This window comes from Dendropsophus ebraccatus, chromosome 6 (genome assembly GCF_027789765.1).
Source record: "Dendropsophus ebraccatus isolate aDenEbr1 chromosome 6, aDenEbr1.pat, whole genome shotgun sequence".
NCBI classification, from domain to species: Eukaryota; Metazoa; Chordata; class Amphibia; order Anura; family Hylidae; genus Dendropsophus; species Dendropsophus ebraccatus.
The window spans coordinates 37,986,520-38,002,466 of NC_091459.1; the positions used below are offsets into that span (position 1 = coordinate 37,986,520).

The 15,947-nt window shown below is 41.7% G+C and overlaps 1 protein-coding gene across 3 annotated transcripts in view; it reads left to right on the top strand.

Annotated features, from left to right (window-relative positions):
* LOC138795556 (uncharacterized) overlaps positions 1-15,791 on the top strand; it is a 95,056-nt gene extending 79,265 nt beyond the window's left edge. For 2 of the 3 annotated variants that reach the window (XM_069974815.1, XM_069974816.1), the window contains 9 exons: positions 4,639-4,803; positions 6,361-6,513; positions 8,474-8,608; positions 9,192-9,344; positions 10,495-10,704; positions 11,982-12,102; positions 13,058-13,114; positions 14,846-14,973; positions 15,378-15,791. In XM_069974815.1, the coding sequence (XP_069830916.1) occupies positions 4,639-4,803; positions 6,361-6,513; positions 8,474-8,608; positions 9,192-9,344; positions 10,495-10,704; positions 11,982-12,102; positions 13,058-13,114; positions 14,846-14,973; positions 15,378-15,479 (1,224 nt within the window). In that variant the 3' untranslated portion in view covers positions 15,480-15,791. Of the gene's footprint in view, positions 1-4,638; positions 4,804-6,360; positions 6,514-8,473; positions 8,609-9,191; positions 9,345-10,494; positions 10,705-11,981; positions 12,103-13,057; positions 13,115-14,845; positions 14,974-15,377 lie in introns of those variants that run through there. The other variant, XR_011363627.1, reaches the window with a different exon arrangement.
* The last annotated feature ends 156 nt before the right edge of the window (positions 15,792-15,947 follow it).

Consider the following 15,947-nt stretch of genomic DNA (forward strand, 5'->3'; position numbering starts at 1 on the left):
TATTGAGGCATGACCTTTAATATTCTATATGACAGACTTACAACAGGTATACAAATTACATCATTGTGCAGAACTGCAGGATAGATAAGAAACTGCACTATACCAAACTATAGGTTTCACAAACATCCATTTTATTATTCAATCACTTTCAGTTCATGTGTCGACTTGTGTATATGTCCTTCTAGCAATATGCATTTTTTATCAAATACACAGCTAGGCTATGTTCACTTGGTGTGAGACACTGGCCGTTCTGTGACCCGGCCGGGTCACAACGGCCGGTGTCAGAGCAGATCATCTTCACTGCCGCTTAATTTGGATGCGGGCGCATCAGTGTGCACCCGCATCCGAATTCCCCACTGCACACAATGGAGCGTGCGGCCAGAGCCGCACGCTCTATCGTCTAAACTTACAGGTTTTCTGCGGCCGCTATTCAATGAATAGTGCCCACAGAAAAATTACACTCCGGACGGGATTCCCTCAGCGGCAGCACTACGTGAGTTTCTAATCTTGGCCATTGTTGCCGATTTGAATGGAACTTGCATAGTGTGAACATAGCCTTATATTGTGAAAAAATGTCCTCATAGGTCCCTTTTACAAAATGCTTAAAAATAACTTTATTTGTACTTTAAAGGGGTACTCTGGCAAAATGTTTTTCTTTCAAATGAACTGGTGTCAAAGATTTTTAAATAGATTTTTAGTTTACTTCTATTTAAAATCTAACAAAAGTCTTTCAGTACTTATCAGCTGCTGTAAGTTCTGCAGGAAGTGGTGCATTCTTTTCAGTCTGACTCAGTGCTCTCTGCTGCCACCTCTGTCCATGTCAGTAACTGTCCAGAGCAGCAGCAAATCCCCATAAAAGAGAGCCCTGTGTCAGACTGAAAAGAATGCACCACTTCCTGCAGAACTTACAGCAGCTGATAAGTATGGGAAGACTTGAGATTTTTAAATAGAAGTAAATTACGAAACTATATAACTTTATGACGCCAGTTCATTTGAAAGAATTTTTTTTGCCATGTTTCCACTACGTAAAATGATAGCCATCATTCTGGACAGATGTAATTTAACACTAATAGACCGCCATCTATTGGTAATGACAGCTGCAAATAATGGTCATGCAGAAAGTGGGCTGTCATTCGTAAGTAGTTGGAATATACCCTAACATTACAAATTCTATTACATAAAAAAAAAAAAACAATAAAACACACTACTCAACAACATATACAAGATCAAGTGTAATATATGTATTATATATTATACAGTATATTCCTATTACATATCTAATAGACAATAATTACATAAGTAAGAGTGGTTATGTGGCGAGTGTTGCTCATAACCTGTTCTGCACACAACTACTTATGGCTATTAATCATTGTGCTGCAGATTACCCTGTTTGTGTACTCATTACACAATGCCGGCCAGGTTCAAAGTCCACAGTCCACAGCAGAAGGAGACTGGAGTCAAGTAGAAACAGTTGTGCTAACATCTTAAAGGAAAATCCTTGACAAATAAATATATAGAAAATTTTGTTCAGTTTATTTACTAATATAATATGTTTTCTGCATAGTAATATATATATAGAGAGAGAGAGAGAGAGAGAGAGAGAGAGAGAGTTGAAAATGGCGATATTCAATGTTTGATTTAAAAAGATTTTTTTTAAAATAAAACTTTTTGTGCATACTTTTCTCAACCACAACGGCTTTCAGTTTGGATATGATATCTGCTGTGCTAAATATTTATCCCTGCTAAATAAGGTTCAGCAACCTACACAGAGTGAGAAGCACATTGTAGGCGCCATACTTGCTTGGATAGCCTAAACAGACAAAACATAGGAATACAGCAATATCCAGTGTAGTCCTTTACTGCTGTGCTTTGTGGGGAAAAGTAGTGGAGCAGCGGGTCCTCCAGTGGGCACAGCATCTGCCCCACCTTGCCTGATGCTAACATTGTGGAGAGGAGGTTGGGGATGCCCATTTCCATTCACAAATGTTGAAGGTTATACGATAAAAATTAATACAGATGTTTAGAAAGTGTCAATGAATTTATATCAGCCCTTATGGGTTGGAAATCAAATCCTATACTAGGGTGCATATACCATAGAGACCAACCATTGGACTGCTATGGATCCACTGTCTGTACATTGCCGTATACCACAACATCTTTTTTTGTCAGGTTGCTAATGTATATGAACAAACATTGTGAACCTACCCTTTAATGGATTTGAAGTAAATATCTTTTAGTTAATCCTCTTGGGACCAAATGGATAACAATTGTCCTTGAGGAGAGCGTGATTAAGATGTATGGAGACTTACAGGCCATTCATGTTCCACTGGGAATTCTGGGAAGAAAGTAAAGTGGTACCTTGATTTAAGAGTAACTTGGATTAAGGGTGCCTTCACACCTACCGGATCCGCAGCGGATCTCACGCTGCAGATTTGCAGCAAGATCTGCTGCAGATCCAGTCCCATTCATCCCTATAGAGCACATACTCGCAGCAAGTGACATCGCGCTGTGAGTAAGTGCTTTAACGCCCAGCCACCCGCAGCCCGCCAAGAGCATACATTACCTGCAACGCGGCTGCATGTCAGGCTCCCGGCTCCAGTCCCGCTCAGCCAATCAGTGGTCGGCAGCACTGATTGGCTGAGCAGGACCGGAGCCAGGAGCCTCATATGCAGCTGCGTTGCCGAGCAGGTAATGTATGCTCTCTGCGGCGGGCTGCAGGTGGCTGGGGGTTAAAGCACTTACTCACAGCGGGATGTCAATCTCGCTGCGAGTATGTGCTCTATAGGGATGAATGGGACTGGATCCGCAGCGTGAGATCTTGAGCATTTTGCAAGAAGAGCTCACAGTTTTTCAAAATTGTAACTTGGTTTAAGAGCATTGCTTTGTTTTAAGAGTTTCCTGTACTGGGTGGGAGGGTGAGAGGGGAAGGAGCATGGTCTGCATAGCGGGGTCTACAGCAGTGCTTCTCATTTCCAGTCCGCAGGCCTCACCAACAGGTCATGTTTTGAGGATTTCCCATACAAAGAAAACCTGTGATAATACCTGATGCACTGAGTATAATTATATCACCTGTGACATACTAATGAAATCCTTAAAACATGACCTGTTGGTGAGGCCTGAGGACTGGAATTGAGAAGCACTGGTCTACAGCCCTGTACTCTGACCCAGGAAGTCTCCCTCACCTTCTAAATCATAGCAGATCCACTTCAGGCTGGGGCTCACATCAGGGGACAGGACTGTGGAGTTAATCTCTTTATAGCTGTAACCCCTCTCTCCCCGGACAGAGAGCACTGTATTTATGTGACCACATCTGCCCTGCTCATTCCTCCATGCTCCCTGCAGTCTCTGTCAGCCCTTGTGTTTCCCATCCTTTCCATTTCTGCTATAATTTGTCTGCACTTACACTCAACTATACACACTGCTGCCATAATCTGCCTACACTTACACTCAGCTATACACACTGCTGCTTTAATGTGCATGCACTTACACTCAGCCATTCACATTTCTGTATAGAGAAGTTTCTCTCACTGTCCTCCTGCACAGCTCTGTGATTCTCATTTTTGGTTTGGTCCATGCTGAACACACACCCCTTCCCCATTGCTGTCATGTGATCACACAGACCTCTGACAGCAGCCCTGCTTCTCTATTCTAGCCTGTCGTACTACGCTACTGCATAATGGGGATCGCATCTCCATCTGCTGCTGTTTTTTCAGGTTTATGCACTTACTAAACATTATATTCCAAATGCTGATACTATACTGTACAGTAACTTATAATATGACATAGTCAGCTGCTTCTCATTGTATGTTTCATCTGTTTTACATGTTATTCAGAATAAAAAAAACGTATTATTTTCAGGTGTGGAACCAATTGTCTGCATATCAGTGATTTCTAATGGGAAAATTTGCTAGGGGGTAGTGCGGTGTTTAACTTTTATTCACTAAATAACACACATTACTAAGTTATACAACTTTGTAATGTTTGTTATTTAAGTGAATGGCCCCCTTCCCCATGTTCCCCCCACCCCGGAAGTGTTGGTGCATTAAACTTACGTGACGTCGTTCCCCATCTTGTGTCGACGACGTCATCTTCGGGAGGCCGCCCGAACTGCTCCAGCCGTCCCTTATGCCGGTCCCCCTCTGCCACGTCATCAGCTGCTCAGCCGTGATTGGCTGAGCATAACTGTGCTGAGCAGCTGATGACGTGCCAGAGGGGGGGGTGACATGAGGGACGGCTTGAGCGGTTCGGCCGGCCTCCCGAAAATGACGTCGTCGACACAAGATGGCGGCCGGGGTCGACAGTAAACACGTAAGTATAATGCACCAACACTTCCAGGGTGGGGGGAACACGGGGAAGGGGGCCATTCACTTAAATAACACACATAACAAAGTTGTATAACTTAGTAATGTGTGTTATTTAGTGAATAAAAGTTAAACACCGCACTACCCCTTTAAGAGTAGATTTGATTTACAAGCACAGTCCCAGAACGAATCATGCTTGTAATCCAAGGCACCACTGTATAAGCAAAGTAACTCTCTCAGTAACTTGGAACTTATTTTCTCATCATGTTTTCAAGCTGAACGATTTGTTCTCTGTATTCTTTATTTAGAAGATAACTTAAACCCATTTTATCTGTAGAAAGATATGAGCCATGACCTAATCATTGAAATAACCGCGCTCCGAGCCAAACTCCAAGATGTTGAAGAAGAAATGATGACTGCAAAGGAAACCATAAAAAAACAAGTGCAAGATGAATATGAGGCTTTGGTGAGGACTCTGTTTGCTGCATGTATATCCCTGAAGGTGAGTGCAGCAGCATTGTCCATATCTGGTCTCTGTTACGTGTTGTTATTAGTGATTCAGCGCAGATAATAGTCGCCCTTATGCCACTGAACATTTCCGAACTTAGTGTTCCTGTTACTTTTGACATGCCCCAGAGACGTGTCAAAGGTTGGATTGGTCAGGGTGTTCAGACCCCCTCCAATTGTTAGAGCCAGCAGAGGGAAGTGGAAGGCTGAGCGCTTCTCTTCCTATCTTCCCATCTCGCTTCTATGGAAGTCTTTCTCCTGCTACAAGAACAGAGTGGCAAGAGAACGCACTTAGCGGGCACTTCTCACTGTTCATTCTGTTGACTGGTGAGGGTCTAAACACTCCACTTAAAACTTTTTACATGTCTCTAGGACATAACCAACACACAGTTGCTTACCTGTCTGACCCAGTTATGAAACTACCAAAAATCCATTCGTTTTGAAGGTCTTACTTCTGTATTGTGTGGCTGTACTTCCTGGTTGAGCAGTTGTACACAGTACTACAGGTTCCAGAATGCATTGCTTTTCCTCAGCTGTTCAGCACATCACCGTTCCCTGTGGCACAACTGTGGCAGAACCTCTAGGCTGTGTTCACACATTGCCGTTTCATTGTCTCATCATGTCATTGTGATCTCACCCACACAGCGCACTGTTCCTATCTGTAACACCAATATTGGAATAAAGTAATGATCTTTTTAAATTTAATTTGTGCTTTTTTTCTTCTCATCTCCACGCACGTATTATGATCAAGCATCTTTTATCATTGAAGTTGAGCCCCACAATAAGGACTTTATTGGATATTTTCTTACATGGTATATGCTGTTTATGCCTTGTTTTTTCTCCAGGTGGGATTGGCAGTGCCGGCTCTGATCCTCTCTGCCGTTTAGCATCATTTAATTGTATTACTGCATCATTTCTGTGCAGACGCTGCAGTACTGCAATGAAACTCCGACATGTGTGAACATAGCTCTAATTTCACTGCAGACTTTTGCACAGTCAGTGAGGTTGCAGCAGCTGCCTCTGTCACTTTTCTGCCCAGGTGTAGGCTGGATGGGCCGGTCAGAGATAGTGAATTGGTGAATCTCTCAGGGGGGTGGGAGATTCAGCCAAGCCATCTGTTACATCAGAGATGATGCGTTGACTGGGAGAGAAGCGGGGGGTCAATACATGTTTTGTAGTCCTTCCATTTTCCATTTCCTGTCAGTAGTGAAAAGCCACTGAAGCAAGGACTATTAGTAATAACATTATATTAGAAAGTTATATATATTGGGGTGATAGTTTAAATTTAAATGCAATTTTCTCATACTGGAGAACACCTTTAATTATTCTTTAAAGAAGAATGAATCCAAAATGAGTATTTAGCTACAATTTTATATTGTTCATTATTCTTTGTTAGGAAGAAAAGTGTTTTTTAAGTATTTAAACCATCTCCAACTTTGATCATTTTCAGAAACCTTTCCTTAGATTCATATTTTACTATTCAAAGCTTTTTTAATTTTTACTTTTTTGCCTTTGAATTTTCTACATATTTCCTCCAACATGTCTTTTTTAGTCTAGAATAGATGGCTATCACATTAGCATGAACAAGCAAGTGACTGAAATCATCAGTGACGTTCGTAAAGAAGGTGTGGACGACATGATTCTTCTGAAGAGAAAATATTGCCCTGGACAAAATGGCAGTGCTCTGAAAAACACATTGTCTATGGTGAGTTACAGGCAACACATGTCCAAGTATGTTAGCCAGATATATGCAATGCAATCTGGAAATAAGACATCTCCCGAAAATAAGGCATAGGGGGAGATTTATCAAACATGGTGTAAAGTGAAACTGGCTCAGTTGCCCCTAGCAACCAATCAGATTCCACCTTTCATTTTCCAAAGAGTCTGTGAAGAATGAAAGGTGGAATCTGATTGGTTGCTAGGGGCAACTAAGCCAGTTCTACTTTACACCAGTTTGATAAATCTCCCCCATAGTGCCTGTTTTTGAGGAAAACCATAAGCTACTGTCTTATTTTCGGGGAAACACGGTATCAGTTGAATTAGCTTCTTGGCAACTGAAGATCATTTTGTTTCCTATTGAATGTGCTTACAGAATTAGTCTATCAGTTTTTTAGCTCATTAAAAAGTGACAACCACTTCCTGTTGTTCCTTCTGCAATGATGGCTGCCACGACTGAATGGAAATTGGTAATATCTTTGTTAGAACAAATGAGGCTGGGTTCAGTTCGTAGCCTATGTTGCAGATTTTGTTAACCTAGGTGGAAAAATAGTGCCGCATGCTGCCCTATTTCTGATTATAGGAAAAATTATGATTACCATGACAAACCAATAGACCGACCATAATACCTATAACAAGGTCTGTTGGGAACTATCGGTATGTGACTGGTTCAGCAGTAAAGTCTTTTTTTTTTTTTTATAAGATGGATTAGAAGACTCCAAATGCTGATAGAGATGTTATCCTAACTTGACTTAAAGGGGTTATCCTCCCCCTGACCATCTCAGAAGGTATCTTCTTGGATGAAAGGGGGACTAGTGCATTTTAGGGGCAATGTTAGATAGCAGCCTGATGTTATTGATGTTGTGCCAGCTATTGGACATTGCATGGTTTCGCCTTCATGCAATGGTCACAACATGCACCCTCCCTCTCTCCTCTCAGAAGTAACACTTTGGCTGCCACTCTAATTTCTAATTCCTGATTTCCTAAAATTACACATAAATGTCTACAAAGATAAAGAGAAAACGTGCTTGCTATGTCATTTCTATAAACTAGAGAACTGTCTTTTTATACAAAAAAATTTATCTATTTGTATTCTATAAACGCTGAAAATACCGACGCCACCCATTGAGAAGAGTAACTGAGTTTTTACAGTTTTATAGGAAATAAAATGTGATAGTTTTATCTCCACACATGACTTTCACTGATAAGTCTGCTGCTAATATCATGTATATGATCTTGAGGAGCTGTCACAAGCAGTACTACTCAGCTATATTTCATGATATTTTACTGTGTACTGCTTAAAGTGGTACTTCAGAGAGTAATGGTTTTTACATCTTTTTTTAAATACATTGCTTTAATAAAGTTATATTAAATGTATATTTGCTTGTTACTTATGTATTCCCCCAGCTTCCCGCAGGTAGTGTGTATTTTTTATAGACTAGAATATATAGTACTCACCTGGAAGTTCCTTGTCAGTATTCCTGTGTGTGTGGCAGCCTCTGCAGAGCGAGAAGCCGCTAGTATCGCTCTAGCATAGTACATATATCGCTACAGCTGCCTCCCCTGAAAATACAGTTCAGTAATAGATATCAGTTCATGAAAGGATATAATGAAATATGAAAAAGTTTACACTAGGGAAAATGGTGTTTTTTTGAATAACAACATCTCTGTGGCCTTTTTAGGGCATTGCAGCCAGATGTTAGCTTGTGTCTGAAGGAGACCTTAAAGGGGTTGTCCAGGATTGAGAAAACATAGCTGCTTTCTTCTAAAAAACAGCACCACTTTTGTCCTCATGATGGGTGCAGTATTACAACTGCAAAATTACAGATGCTTGAGAAAAAAAGTTGCATCTGTAATTTTGCATAAGGAATAGACAATGCTGGAATATTTTCACTGAAGATATATATATATACATTTTTGTATATGCAAATTTATAATCTATTTCCCAGCAAGAAAAGCTGCAGGATCTGAGAGATGAGAACAGTCAGCTTCAAGCATTGGTATGCAAACTGAAAGCGCTAAATAAGTGGAAAATTACAGCCAAGGAAGGCCAGCTGCGTGAGAGGCTGAGAAGTGCTGAAAAGGTATATTCTATGCTATTGAGCATTTTGGTTTTTCAGATATGCAAACTAAAACCGCGGGAACTAAGATTCTGCCATTTCTAGTACATTTTTTGGTATTTCACAGACAGGTAACAAAAAAATTTGAAAAACCTGTGGGTTATTGTTACCATCTTAAAGGAGAAGTCCGGCGAAAATTTTTATTAAAGTATTGCCCCCCAAAAGTTATACACTTATTACAGGAAATGCTTATAAAGGGCTTTTTTCCCTGCACTTACTACTGCATCAAGGCTTCACTTCCTGGATAACATGGTGATGTCACGACCCGACTCCCAGAGCTTCTAGGTCCCCATTAATCATATAATGGAAATTGCCACAGTACATAGTGGAGTGCCATGGCTTCTTCACATTTTGTACTGACAAAGCACAGAGCTTGCCTAGGCTGTATATCAACCATTTCAGCTTAGTGCCATTAACGTACATAGATGGGGGTCCCGGTGTTATCAACCCTACAACCCTAGCATATCCTAGGACTATGCCATCAATAGTATATCTTGAAAATTTCTTTCAAAGTTGAGTTCCTTACATTTTCATATTTGATGAACAGGAAGCCATTCAGAACAAAAAAGAAGGCTTGAAGCTGAAGCTGCTTGTAGAACAAGAGGTGGCCTTGTTACGTCGACAGCTGAAGGACGCAAGGACATCGCTAACAAGAACACAGACTGAAGCCAGCAACACAAAACAACAGCTGAGTAGACAGGTAATGGTCCCATATTCCACATTTTGTGATTAACTATGCTAGTGATTCCTAAGTATCCCAGTTTTCCAGGCGGTCCTCCCGCTGTATCCACCCGCTCCACGGAGCGGGCAGACAGCGGGAATCTGATGCCAAGCGTTCGGGTTCATACGAACCTCAGAGAGTTCGGACCATCCCTATACCACATTACTGCAATGGAACCTATAAAAAAAGTCTCAAACCCATACTCAAATGGTACCTCTAAAGCCGCTTCCAGCTCAGGTAAGACTGGTGTAGGGGACAGTATTACCTTTAGTTACTTATGTTTAGTTAGGTGAATAGTGCCAAAAGTATTAAGCAGAGGACAATGTGCCTGGTGTCATGGACAACTTCTAGCGTATGACAAATGGTTTTAAAGGGAAACATTCTACCACTGTACTAATCCAGTATACGTTACAGTATAGAATTTAAGGCATTCTCCACTTTGTACAATACATACCTAATCTCCCTTCAAGTGATTTTAGCACCTTGTCACTGATACTGAACAGGATTTTAGTCTTCAGCCAAATACATCCAAGGCTGAGTTCACACTAAATTATTTTGCAATCTGTTTGTTGTAAAAAAAGGATGAAAAAAATGGATGCATTTGTGTGCATCCGTTTTTCCATTGACTCCTATTATAAAAAAAAAAAATCAAATCTGTTTTGCTTTTTTTTTTATATATATAATGGAAGTCAATGGAATGCACACAAATGCATTTATTCCCTCACACAAAACGAATGAAAAAAAAAAACCAGATTGCAAAAATTGTAGTGTGAACCCATCCTTAGGTTTAGCAGATACGACATACATGTTGACCATGCCAAATCTGTTACTATGGAAAGGTTTGATCAGTCTGATGTTCGGCGGGGATCCTAGCTTTACATTGCAAGCTTACTATGCAGATAAAAGAATGCTTGTAACAATAGAAAACTAAAGAAAAATTCTGCCTCTTCATCTGATCAGGTACTTGAAGTTGTGGAGCTGCATCAAATGACCCCTTTCATTTCTTCTAGTGCTCACTCAATTTCGCTTCATTTAATTTAATCAGAAGATCTGCTGATAGAACACGGGATGAGATAAGTGGGTGGTAGATACAATCAGTTGTCATGTGACCTATATTATTGCTTTACAGAAACAGCTGCTAAATGAGTCAGAGCACAGACACTCCCAGGAGACGAAAAAGAGACAGCAGCTAGATAGTATTAAGTCGGCCAGCATGGAGAGACTGCTGGAGGATATTGGGGAAAAGGAGCAGCGGCTGCGCTCCATGACTGAGGAAACTGAAAAATCATCCAAAATGGGTCTGCTGCAGCAAAGTAAGATAAGAAAAGAAGTAAAGCAGGTAACAGACTGCAGAGAATTTGGTATGTTAACAAATAAAGCAGGTTCAATGTTTATTTAATTCACAACTTGCCTACATTCTGGTAGCCGTAGATGGCAGATATACAACTTGTAAGCCCCACTCTCAATTATCCTGATAATACCTGGCTGGTCCTCCATAACAACATCCATAATGACAGCTACAGCCTGGGCAGGCCAGGGGGTGTGGGACTTTGTGTAGACATTAAAGTGTATCACTGACTTTAATGGCCTGGGCTTAAGGACCCCCTGTACCCCAATCCCACACTGCCTGCAGCCACAAAATGATTGGCAGGGCAGGGAGCCAGTAGCTCCTTGCTTTGTCAATCACAGTGCCATTTTTAACTGTATGTGCTTATCAGGAGCGTACACAGTTAAAAGGCCAAGTACAGCACCTAGGGGCTAGATGGGCCCTCCTAGGAGCAGGGGGCCTGGCACTTACTGCAATGATGGCTGGGGACCGGTCCAGGGGGCAAATGCCACCCTCCTTCGCAGGTGAGCCCACCCGTCAGTAGGTCCCAGTCTGTGTAGCATAGTTTCATACATAAAATGATCTACACATACCTCCCCAAATATATTCCGTCCATCATCAATACTAATCTATAGGCTCATGTTTCCATCTACACTCTCCGAAATCTATAATTGAACTTGATAGTTTTTTTGTCAAAACTGTAGGCATACATATAGGCATAATGCTGCCTCTGGCCAGAAAAGTGATTGGTTGGGCTGAGAGCTAATGGCCGGATTTATCTGTATGTGCTGCGTACAGGACCAGACACAACACCCAGCAGCCCTTGCTTGGTTGCTGACACTCGCCCAGGCTGCCAAGCAGTGCATCTGGAATTCCAGATAATTCGGATGCACAGGCAGAACTGTCCAGAATTCTGGATGGCACCCATAGGATTCTATATTTTTCGGAGCTATTTTATGGCACGGACACCCTACATGAAAAATCCTGAAGGGTGTCTGTGCCAAATAGAACCCTACAGGTCAGGAAATCTTTAAGAAGTCCGAAAAGATTTTCCTAACAAGTGCATTTGGCCAAAAAGGTGCATAAGAAATTCTACACTTGTATCACATGTAGAACTTGGACTATAACTCTTTTTGTTTATTCCTTGTTGTTTGTATTGCATTGACATTTTACATTGAATGGATTTACATATGTAGAAAGATAGCCCTGTGAAGAGTAGGATTGCACGTTTTCTATGAATTTCTTTGCATAAAAATTGATTTGTTTTTCACTACATTAAAATTGTGTAGATAAAATCTCAGCTCATGCAGGAGCGCAGCTTAAAACTAGATGCTTTCCAGCGTGTAGATGAACTCCAGAGCCAGGTATATGACTTGGAAACAACCACTTCTCTGCGGACCTCATCTGGAGGTAAAGAACAAAATTGTTATTTAAAAGAAAAAAAGAACATAGGGCAAGATTTATCAAGCTGTCTTATAGTAAGATTCTCCTTGTTGCCCATTGCCCAAGAATCCACCACAATATCTGCAAGTAATACATGCACAGTGCAACGTATCTTTGTTTATATGACATAGCCCAAGACTCAGATACAGTATTCTGAGCCTGTTTTTATATTATATGTTATACTATGTGCAGGTTTTATGCCAATGAGAAATGTGTGACCCTACTTATCACGTTTGACTAAAATGCTTCACGTGACTAGCAGTGAATCCTTGCTGACCAATTTATAAAATGGGGTTAAGAATCATACACAGTAATAGTGCCCCCCCCCCATTTTTGCCTCCCCAGTGTTAACTGCTTGGGGAGGCAGTTAACACTATGTTTAAATGCACTGCTACAGTACAGATACTGTGCAGCTGTATTAGTACAGTAACACGAACATTTAGGGTGCCTTCACACCTAGCGACTGGCTAGTCGGGTAGGTCCTGGCAGATCACTTTCACTACATACACGCAGCAGTCTGAACGACCGCTGCGTATATGTAATTCTAACGGCCCCTTAACCCCTTCAGCTGCAGTCCGGCTCCTGCTCCGCTCCCGCTCTGTATACATTACCTCTCCTCGCTGCACGGGTCCCGGCTTACTGCTCTGGGAGCGGGAGCCGGGCGGGAGCTGAAAGGGTTAAGGGTCCGGCAGAATTACATACACACAGCGGTCGTTCAGACCGCTGCGTGTATGTAGTGAAAGTGATCTGCAAGGACCTGACAGACTCGCAGTGTAATTTACCAGGAGGTCTATGATTCCAGTCCGTGCACGGCAGATGTGCTACGGAACGTGTGAATGCTCCCTTGGGGTTCAAGAAGCACTGCACTCTAATCTGTAGCCATAGATGGAATAAAGATCTAATCAGATTTTTTTTTCTCTAGGAATAAGAAAGTCATCTGCTTTCCTCACATCCTGTGCTTCCAGGACTCATTCAGCAGGTATTCGTTTTTGCATAGAAAAGAAAACCCCCCATATAGAAAGACGACTCAAAACTCAAAGCACTTCTCTGTTACACTAGGGGGGAGAGTTATCAAAGAGTGTTTAAATTATACACTGGTGTAAACTGCTCACAGCAACCAATCACAGCTCAGCTTTCATTTTGCCAGAGCTGAAAGCTGAGCTGTGATTGGTTGCTGTGGGCAGTTTACACCAGTATATTCTACACCCTTTGATAAATCTGCACCTAGGTGTTTAAGTAAAAAATGCAGTGCCAAAATTGGCGCTGCAAGGTGTGTTTTTTTTTGGGGGGGGGGCTCCAAAACGCTGTGGCCAATAGGAAAACATTAGAGATGAGCGAACCGGGTTCGAGTCGATCCGAACCTGAACGTTCGGTATTTGATTAGCGGTGGCTGCTGAACTTGGATAAAGCCCTAAGGCTATGTGGAAAACATGGATATAGTCATTGGCTGTATCCATGTTTTCCAGACAACCTTAGAGCTTTATCCAAGTTCAGCAGCCGCCACTAATCAAATGGAGAACGTTCGGGTTCGGATGGACTCGAACCCGGTTCGCTCATCTCTAGAAAACATGTAACCATACCCACATGACATTTTTGAATTTGTTTTTTTTTTTTTTCAGCTTTTTGGCACCTTTACAATATGGTAGCAAGCTGAGCTCTCCGTTTGTTTTTTTTTTTCAACTAGTAGTGTTTCTTCCTCCCTAGACTTTTATATCCTGGAATCACATGATGACAGAATCACATCACTTGTAATAAAAAAAAAAAAAAAGGGATAAAAAGGGAATAAAAGTAATTTTATTCATTAATATTTAGCCTTAGGTCACATGCACATGCTCTGTAGATCACAGATGCTGCGGGCCAGAACCAGGAACTCCTGGCGTCATGTATCATAATGACCCTGGGAGTTCCAAACCTATTCCAACCTTCCCACTACTGTAGTGACACGACTGCACGGCTGTGTCTGTGTTTATGTGGAAAAGCACTTAAAGCGACTCTGTACCCACAATCTGATCTCCCCCCCTCCCAAACCACTTGTACCTTCAGATAGCTGCTTTTAATCCAAGATCTGTCCTGGGGTCCGTTCAGCAGGTGATGCAGTTATTGTCATAAAAACAACTTTTAAACTGGCAACGGTCGGGGCTTAGATTGCATATGCATTAGGCTGGCACACCCTCTCTGTCCCTCCTCATCATTAGGAATGCTCCATCCAGATTGTCTCCTATTCGTCAGCTGTGTGAATACTGAACATGGGCTGGATTGTTAAGCACCTGCGCAGTGTTCAGCATGGAGAAAATGTTCCAGTGGCATTCCTAATGATAAAGAGGGTGGGGAGGAGGGACGGAGGGGTGGTGCAGAGTTAGGGCTCAAATACTCCCGTTTGGCACGGGCTGCAAGTTAAAAAGTTGTTTTTTAGGACAATAACTGCATCACCTGCCGAACAGACCCCAGGACAAATATTGAATTAAAAGCAGCTATCCGAAGGTACAAGTGGTATGGGGAGCTCAGATTGTGGGTACAGAGTCGCAAAAACATCCCGTGGGTTTTATTTTTCCCCCATTGACTCTCTGCTAACATTTGGCTGCAGCATTTCTGACACAAAAGAAAGTCATGCTCCAAGCTTTTAGCTTTAAGCAGTTTTTTGGGTCTTTTTTGAAAATGGGAAAAATGTGTTTTCGAGGAAAGCTTAAAAGTTTTTTTCCTTTTTCCATAGCACCGGCATTCATGTCATCTGAAACGTTCCACTACAACCAAGAAACATGGGATCCTTCACAGTATTTTTCATCATCAGATGAAAAGTCACATATCCAAGGAGGAAGGAGACTCCAGAGGCCTAAAACGGTGAGAATTAGAGTAGTGTTGAGCGGTGAGGCCAAGCTGTACAGGTTCGGCAAAGTTCTCTGAAAGCTCTGCATTTGACTCCCTGCAGCTGCAGAAGTTGGGTGCCACCCTAGGGAGTCTGGGAAAACATGGATACAGCCATAGGCTGGATTTCTAAAGCAAATGGATCATCAAGTTGACATATTATAGTGTTACTTCTGCTTACAAATGATTATCATGTAATCTAGCAAAGGCGACAGATGGTGCATAACATATGCCGCAGTTGACTGGTTGCTATGCTATAAACATATTTGTAGCACCGTTTTATTTAAAATGTCACAGATGTCACAATGGACATTGTGTTTAACCCCACATTTTAGTGTTTAAGGTGAAACGAACTGATGTCCATTAACTTCACTTTCCAGGTACCCAGCAGATGCAGAACTTCTGAACAGACAGACGGCACACCACAAGCCATTCTCACCCAGCTTCATCAGCTTAGACTAAGTAATCTCTATTCCTTCTAGAATATCACCTTCATCGTAACCTGTGGCCAATGGATATAGTGACAAGCTGCACACATCAACCATTGGGGTGTTTTCATGAGTGATAAGCTGCTTCTCTAGTACTGTAAATTTGCTTGTCAGCCAGCTGCCTTTGAACTCTGTGGATAGGGTATACCAGGTTGACTGGTGGGGGTCCAACCACTGGGGACTCCCATCGATCAGCTTCTTACTTCTTGAGATGGAAATATCCTTTTAATTTTCTGGTCAAATGCCTAAGATAGAGGTTAATCAGAACATTTAGAAAAAATTTTAATAAAACATAATATAGCTTTATTTTCTTTGGACTTTATTGTGTCATTGACCGTTTTAGTTATCAACCTGTGTTAAATAGAAACTGGTGTAGACTGCTCTCATAGTAACCAATTATTGCTCCATATTGTAGTAAAAGCTAAGCTGTGATTGGTTGTTATTGGCACGCTACACACTGAC